Source organism: Anneissia japonica, unplaced genomic scaffold (assembly GCF_011630105.1).
Source record: "Anneissia japonica isolate Jap-2015-1 unplaced genomic scaffold, ASM1163010v1 scaffold287835_len3118868_cov185, whole genome shotgun sequence".
Taxonomy (NCBI): domain Eukaryota; kingdom Metazoa; phylum Echinodermata; class Crinoidea; order Comatulida; family Comatulidae; genus Anneissia; species Anneissia japonica.
The window spans coordinates 2552885-2561415 of NW_022737223.1; the positions used below are offsets into that span (position 1 = coordinate 2552885).

At 30.6% G+C, this 8531-nt stretch overlaps 1 protein-coding gene across 1 annotated transcript in view; it reads left to right on the forward strand.

Moving 5' to 3' along the window:
- LOC117117097 (calcium-transporting ATPase type 2C member 1-like) overlaps positions 1 to 8531 on the forward strand; it is a 47829-nt gene that overhangs the window by 11709 nt on the left and 27589 nt on the right. The window contains exons 5-6 of the mRNA XM_033261284.1: positions 1864 to 1899; positions 4577 to 4638. Of these exons, the coding sequence (XP_033117175.1) occupies positions 1864 to 1899; positions 4577 to 4638 (98 nt within the window). The remainder of the gene's footprint in view (positions 1 to 1863; positions 1900 to 4576; positions 4639 to 8531) is intronic.

The window sequence follows — 8531 nt, forward strand, 5'->3', positions numbered from 1 at the left end:
TTCATTCTTAGGAATGTCTAAATTCAGTTAAACTAGCAATTCCGTATTATGTTTATAAATCTTTATAACATTATACAAAAATTAGATTTTTCTTAAAAATTGAAATTTTGCCGGGAATGGGGCTTTAAGCCCATTGAGCTTCAATTCAAGATTTTACGGTATATCCTCACTCTTACCCAATTCATATAAATCTAAATGTTAGGGTCAAATTTTACACCGACTTCACAAAGTATTTCTATTGAGATATTCTTTTTTACACAATTGAATGCAATCCCTACACTGTAAGCCTATAAAATACTACTGTATAGCCCTTTTCAAGTATAAGCCCACCCTCTACATTACATCCAATTTTACATACCAGCCTTTCCTCAAGCAAAAGCCCAGTGTATGCTCAGCTGTCTCTTACAATATCTTCTGAAAAAAAAAATGTTAAGATTAGCTGTGAATTGGCATAGTACTGAACAACTTACTTTCAGTTAAAAAAGGATCATCAATTTTCTTGTAAAAGGGAATTCGCTGGGTATAAGCCCTTCCCCCAAATTGGCCCAATTTTGTGTTTAGGGATGGGGGATTATACCAGAGAAAATATGGTTTGTAATTGTATTAATCAGTGCTACATTAGTTGTAAGCCCAGATCTATTTTATTATTTAAAATTGTATTTAATCTTATACAAAAAAGAGTGATAAGCCAATAGAATAACATGGCTTGGTATGGTCTGTTCGCACAGTGGTTGCGATTTGGTTCGAGATCCATGTCTTTGGCTTCGCATTTACCTTAATGTCCAAAGCATGTAATTTACAGTACAGTTTTCTCCACTCATGTCAGGAGTATATAAATGAGTACGTGATAAAAATAAAGATCCTGTAAAGATTTGTTTAATGTTAATTTTTCTTGTGTAAATGTTTGTAAAAATGGGATTTTTTATCGTGTTATTGGTGTTTCTTAACACTGTTGGGTGTCTGAATAAATAAAATAAAATAAAGTATATTTCAATGCCAATTACTTGGATCTATATTATAGAGCTGCAGCACTGTTGAATTCTCTTTAAGGGAACTGAGTATGTGTTCTATAATGAATAATGTGAAGTACTGTAAACTTAAATATATAATATAATTGGAAAGGTAAAAATACAAATCGAAAATTGACACTTAGTGATCTACTAAAACTAGAAAATATTCATGTTTAATCAAAAACCATTTGCATTTGAATTTTGAACCTGCAAATTACATTAAGTTTCCTTGGAATACAAGATCAAATTAAACATAATAAGTATTTAAAATACCACCTTTTCTTTAACGAATATGAATTGTCAGTTTTTTCATTTTTTTTTTAAGTAGTTAAATATATTGTAGTTGAGGTTGTTGCTTTTTTGTAATTTAAGTTGCTGTAGTTAAGTTATTTTTCATGTATCTTTTGTTTGTTTTTTTATTTTTCTTTGGATAAAACACCATCAATGTGATGTGTGCCACTGTAACAATAGTGATTATGAATAAAAACTACTAGAATAGAGTAGCTGCAACTATGGAGAAAAATGAGTATGTGTTCCTATGGGCCATTGTTATAAAAGGATAATTTTTAAGATTAAAATTAACTTACTAGGCAAATGCAACATAATAAAAATGAGAGATGAAGATACAATCTTAAAGCCTACGCTTATTGATTAGCTTAAAATATTGGGTGGGCGATTAAATAAATTGTCATTAGAAAAAACAAAATATTTTTTAATTGAAAGCAATTTTGCATAGAAATATGGAGTCTGGATATAATTAATTTAATAGTTTAAAGGCTACAAAATATTTTATTGATATGACTATATGCATTTCACTAAAATCTTGCAATGCATTATTTTTTTTTTCTTGTAGGCTATCTTGATTGTTGTAACGGTTGCTTTTGTACAGGTAAGTTTTTTTCCCAGGTACCACAATAGGCAGGAGTGGCCTTAAAGATCATTATCTTGAGCAATATTGTACATCCTTCTATTAATTCTCTCTTAAAGCTAAAGTTGCAATTTTGTGAAGTCAGCTTTAAGGTGTATTTTCTCTAGTTTTTTTGCAAGGAATGGGAAAACAGACTGTTAAGTCCCCCAGATTCTTTCCTAGCCAGAAATTTGCCGACAGGGATGTCCCAAATATCTGATAGGGGTGTAAACAAAATACAGAACCTCTCCTTTTGGGGCACCCTATTAAGGAGACATCCCTATTATGGGGGGACATTTATTCGGCCATGAAATGAAGAAAAGTATATCTTTTAACACTATGGCTAACCCCTATTCAGAGGACCCCCTATTACGGGGACAGTTTTGGTCTTGAATGTGTCCCTTTAATAGTGTTCTACTGTAGTTTTTTGGGTTTTTTTTGTTTTTTAAATTAAAAACACTAAAAATTGTGCTATCAATTATCTTGAATGGAATATTCAAGATCAGAGCAGTCAAACAGACCACTTTTCACTCATCTGTTCTTTTTCAGAAAATTAAAGTGGTCTTGAAGGTTCTGGCTTGTTCATGGTTAATTACAGTTATTTCTTTCTACAGTACTATAACAATCACTATTTTATGTTGCTAAGCAACAGCAATGGTTATGCATCACTGAACACATCGACAATTGATCTTCAATGAAAATTCTTCTCTAGGAGTCCTTACCTATTGTTACCCTTTCTTAGTGCTACAATGATCAATGATTAAGCAAATATCATATTGTATTCAGTTTTAATATTAAGAAAAGATATTTATAGAGCACCAATTCAAAATGCATCAAAAGGAGAATGAGTAAAATAAGGCAGAGATAACAGTATTTCTGAAACAAGTACCGTAGTTTCTTGGGTGTAAGCCCACCTCGAGTATAAGCCCTGCTCCTACTTTATACCCAGTTTTATGTACCAGCCTTTCCTCAGGCAAAAGCCCAGGGTATAATTTGAATGAGGAGCTTTGCTGACTTTTACAAATACTCTAGAAAAATTTCAAATATGGCTTTGAATTTCAGATTCATTAACATTTAACATTTATTGCATAATGGTCAAAGAAGAAAATTACGATAATAGATATTATGAAATACATAATCAACTTTTGTTATGTTTAAAATAAATAATAACAAGACCATTACTGGGATCAAAATTAGAAGTATAACTTGTCTCATAGTGACCCCAAATAAAATTTGACAAAAAAAAATTACACTTCAATTACATATAGTAATAATAATAATAATAGTAATAATAAATATAATAATAAATATAATAATAATAATAATAATGAAAAAATATACAGAGTTTAGTGCAATGCAGTGATGAAAAATTGCCTTGTGAGTGAAAAGGTGGTTTGCCGGGTTTAAGCCCATCCCCTAAAATTAGCCAAGTTTTGTATTCAATGTGGATAGGCTTATTCAAGAGGAACTACGGTATATTTTAAAATCTTTTTTAAAGGAAATTACAATAATCATCAACAGAAAGTGAAACAGAAAAAGTTTTACTGAATACGTTTTGGTTTTGTCCCCACAAAGAAGATGTTGAGAGAAATGAAGTTAATAGAAAGGAACGCAATGGGTTAGGCTGAAGCCTGACCACAGACATTGCTTTCTGTTGTAAATACAAATTCTAATTTAGACCTGCATTAATCAGCAGTCAACAGTGGCGTATCTAGGCGGCTTGAAATTGGGGTTCCCCTTATAGGTAGGGGAGAGTGAAAAATTAGATGAACTATTATATAAGGTGCTTTTTATCTACTTGAGCATGATTTTTTTGCTTTAAACAATTTCAATGAGGGGGGGTGGGCATGAAAGTTTTTTTTTAGGGAGGAACGTGCCACCCCATGCCCTTCCCTAGATGCTTTGTTGGCAAAGTGCCAATGTTTAAAATTGCTTTCGTCGTATTAAACGAGAAGGATTATAAATAATCATCATTCTCTAAAATGATAAAAGTAATCTATCGAAATGTCTAGTTATTCTTAACAATGAAACAGTTCTTTTCAGAACTACCTATGTGGTATTCCGCAAACCTATCTATTACTGTTACTTCACAATGCAAATCTCAAAACAGTATATTATTGTTTAGTATTAACACTAAATGTTTGCTTAGTGCTTGCAATTTTTTATACACTTATAATACATCTTATCAATTTTCAACAATAGTAAAGAAGGGAAGTACTGTATATAGCTGTTTACAGCTTTAAGTCCTGTATACACTTTGACATTGACAATAACGATCAACGATGATTCGGTAACGATTTATCGTGTATACGATAAAAAAATAATTTCACAAATCAAATAAGGTAATAATCATGGAAAAACGATTAAATCGTTTTTTACATTTTCCTACTATTATGACGCCATTTGATTTGTGAAAATATTTTTTTATCGTATACATGATAAATCGTTATCGGATTGTGCTACTGTGAAAAATTCTATTTCTTTTATTTTCTATAAGAACAATTGCTTTTTAGCTTTTTATCATTGATCATATCGTCATAGTGTAAACAGGCTATATAGTTCCATATTTGGGAGGAAAAAAAATTCTTGCAAATTGAAATATATTTTCCAATTATGATAAGAATATTTTATATTTATGATATTATATTATTTGTTTTAGGAATATAGGTCAGAAAAATCTCTGGAAGAATTGAATAAACTGGTACCACCATCCTGTAAATGGTGAGTTGAATTATTAATAATCATTTACAAAGTTGAAAATTGTTCAGTCAGTTTATAGTTGTGATATTTAATGTATGGTATATTTAATGTTCTTGTAAATACCAGATGGTGTGTTGTCTTTGGTTATGATTAATTTTAATAGCAAAGGGAACTTTGTACAGATTAAACAAGCTGTGTACAGTTGATAGTAATGCTTTTGCAAACAATTAATTGGGATATTATTAGGTAAATAATAATTTAATTAATTGGGATGTTTGTGGCATCATGGAACTACAAGAATTACTTCGTTGTGGTATTTAATCAATTGATTGATTAATTGATTGATTGATTGAATAATCATTACGCATCATCCGTTGTCGGTTGTATTTATGACCGCGCCATCACGTACGCTTTTGAGCCATGCTTATCCAGTTGATGCCAGTAGTCTGCTCACCGCCACTTCGCCATCTGGTCTTTAGATATCTCTTGACCTTTGGCCTGAATTTTACCAAAAATTGTCTCTGATTCTTTCTACATTGCCTGCACATCTCCATTTGGTCTAACCCCCAATATTCACCCCCCAGCCCTCAGGCCAACTCCGGCCCGCCAAAGATTTTGATCCGGCCCGCACAACAACATTGTTAAAAATAAATTATTTTCCGGCCCATTTAAAAAAAAAAATGCTTATCTACAAACACCACCTGGGCACCCCTACTCTAGCATTGTTTACAATGAGTGTGGCTTTTTCTGAGTATAGCCCACTGTATCTATTGGCGTAGGGTATTGGCATGTGGAGAGGAAGACTAATGGATTAAGTTGGGCGCTGATATGATGCGATGTCTACCATTTGAAGCACCCGCAGGCTCGGGGGCATGTATTCTATTGAAAATACTGCTTTGAAAACTATTTTTTGAAAGTACCATTTCCAGGAATCTGGAGGTATCTATGATAAAAATTTGCTCACCTCAACCCCAACCACCTGTGAGTGGATTTTTTTTGTGGTATAGGATAATTTCTAGGCTAGTTAGTGGCAAGGTAGGAGAACCTGGAGTGCAAGTTTTTTTTTCAAAATTGTTTAATTTGGAGAGTGATAAATGTGCTTTTACAGTAGCAATCCTCTGCCCATGTTCCTATATAAAAAAAAGTACCGGTAATTAAAATTCAGACTCTATATCTAACAGTGTTGCATTTATTTTATCCTTTCCTTTTTATATCTTGCATAATTGATCTGCTGAAATAAATATTGTCACAAAATGCAGCTGATGAAATATAAACTGCAGTATGCATTCCTAGAAAAAATATATTTTAACCTTGTAATTCAATTACTTTTGGTAGACTAATATTAAAGGAAAATGACAAACACATCAATGATATTAACAACAACACTATTCAAAGCTATGGTCCCTAAGTCTCTATGCCAAGAATCAGGACAGGCATAATGCTATGTAAACAGTTCAGTAAAGATTAATATTTACTTTATATTTGTTTACTTATTTGTGATAAAGATGGCGCCGGTGTTCCTTAGTCAGTGCTGTCGCTTATAAAAATTTCTGATGGGGAGATTTAATGGCAGTATTTTGCGGCATGATAAAAAATATGTTTAAAAAGCTAGGGTTTTATTATGATTCCACATTGCAGACCAAAAATAATATTTAATTTTAATTTTTTTTTTTTTTATTTGGGTGTAAAAGAAAGACAGAATATTAAGCAGCTCATAAGGTGAATTATTGATTTACAATGCAAAAACAATTAAACCAATATAAACTATAAAAGGATACAAAACAAACTACAAATATCAAAAATGTTTTAATTATTGAAAAAAATTTTCAATTTTATATTCAAAATACCTGCAAATGTCCATCATTGCACTTAAGATGAAAAACATAATTATATATATTTTAAAATTTACATAGAAAATATTATTTACATACAAAAATTTTTAAATTTTTATACAAACCAAGCACACACAACACACAATAATTATTAAAATTACATAAATATAATATTTAAAACATATAAATTATTTACATGCCAAAATTTAGGAAAGATTGTATGAAGACATTACTCACACTCCACACACACAAATAAACACAACAAATTCAATGCTATACAGAACAACTACTGTAATTATTACATTTTTATAAACACAAGTTTTACCTATTCTTATTGAGGATTCTGCTAACAGTACTGGAGGATTTTCATGTAAGGCGAGACTTCGTTTATACCTTGTTTATCGAACCCACCACCTGCAAATAATGAATATTTCAAATAAAAATAAAATATTATTTTTGACCAATTAGCGTACCTGCCACTACGAAAATGGAAATTTCAGAAAAAAAAAATTTTTATTTTTATTACAGCCTCCAGAGATAAGATATGTATATTTCTTCCTAATTATTTAAATTTAAAACATTTAACCATCCTATTACTACACTGTTTACATTTACTAATCAAATTTTATTTTTATATTTTCCTCTGTGTGGATGTTTTAGGCAAAACTATTAGATAAATAAAGAAAACAAAACTTCCGCCCTCCTCTGATGTTCCTGAAACAAGGAATAAAAAATGTTTGCCTAAGTCGCTATTTTTGGCAGCCTGTGATTTTTCCAAAACAATGTGTAACAGTCCCTTATTAATATCAAAGTATCTAATCATAATAATTATTATAATTTCAATATTATGGACACATTTTTCAGTACTTCTACATAAGCTTGCAATATTTTAGAAAATCTAGCAACTTTACTGATATGCTTGAAGATGTTTTTATGTTAATAGGAACACATTTATATCATTCTGCCATCAACAACCACCATTACCTGTGTATATGACAAGTAATACTAATTCGTTTTGAAGATATTATTTCTGCATGCGTTTACCATTTTAATAGCAAATTACGCCATTGGCAGTTTAGTGCAGATTTGTTTTGGATGCTTATTCCTCGCATAATTCAAATCTATTCTGGATTTGCATGTATTAAATGCTTTGAGTTCTTCGTTCCTTTATATTTATTGTATTGTTAAACTCAAGATAAAAATTACATCATGAATATATTTATGCATTAAGAAATGATAAAATTGGAATATGTGTCTCACAAAATTTAGAAAACTCAAAAAAATTTAATTGAAATTTCTCATATTTAAATACCACATTAAATTCTATTGAAAGCATCACGAAAAATATTCATAATCTATTTAAACATTTATTTTATGAATATTTATCAATAGTAATAAAATACCTTATGAATAATATAGTAATAATCTATACAATATAATAATTGTTTTTTTTTTAAATTTAAATTTATATGTGAAATGGTAATAATTGGTGATTTGTATAGTGGATATATAATATTAATATGTGGCAAAGACAAGCCAAACCAGTCACTCGTCGCAAAAATCGATTTTGAGTTATTAATACAGTGCTAGAGAGTAAAATAATAGCTATAAAATGGTAAAGTAAAAAAATCATTCAAATTGGACATTTCCTTATGAAGTTACAAGCATTTAACCACACAGCTGTTTAAAGAACAATATATGAGAAATTAGCCGTCAAAGTTTATGATTTCAGACATTTCTCATGCAGAAACTATATTTAAATCCTTAAAAAGTATTGTTTTAACATTGAAAATGTGGAAAATAACAGCATAGAATGATGTGTAGATATATAAAGGTTAGTTTAGTGCAATAAAATAGATTTTTTAAAATTTGACATTCCAGCTTGTTTTGACCATTTTCTCTGAAACACGATTTGCGACGAGTGACTGGTTTGGCTTGCCTTTGCCACATATTAATCATCATCATCATCATTTTTTAAAGTATATTTTCCCCCACACACAAGGGTTAGACTGTTGAAAGCAGTGGCGTATCTAGCGGAGGGCGCGGAGGTGCACCACCCCCCCCAACAAAAAAAATACAAAG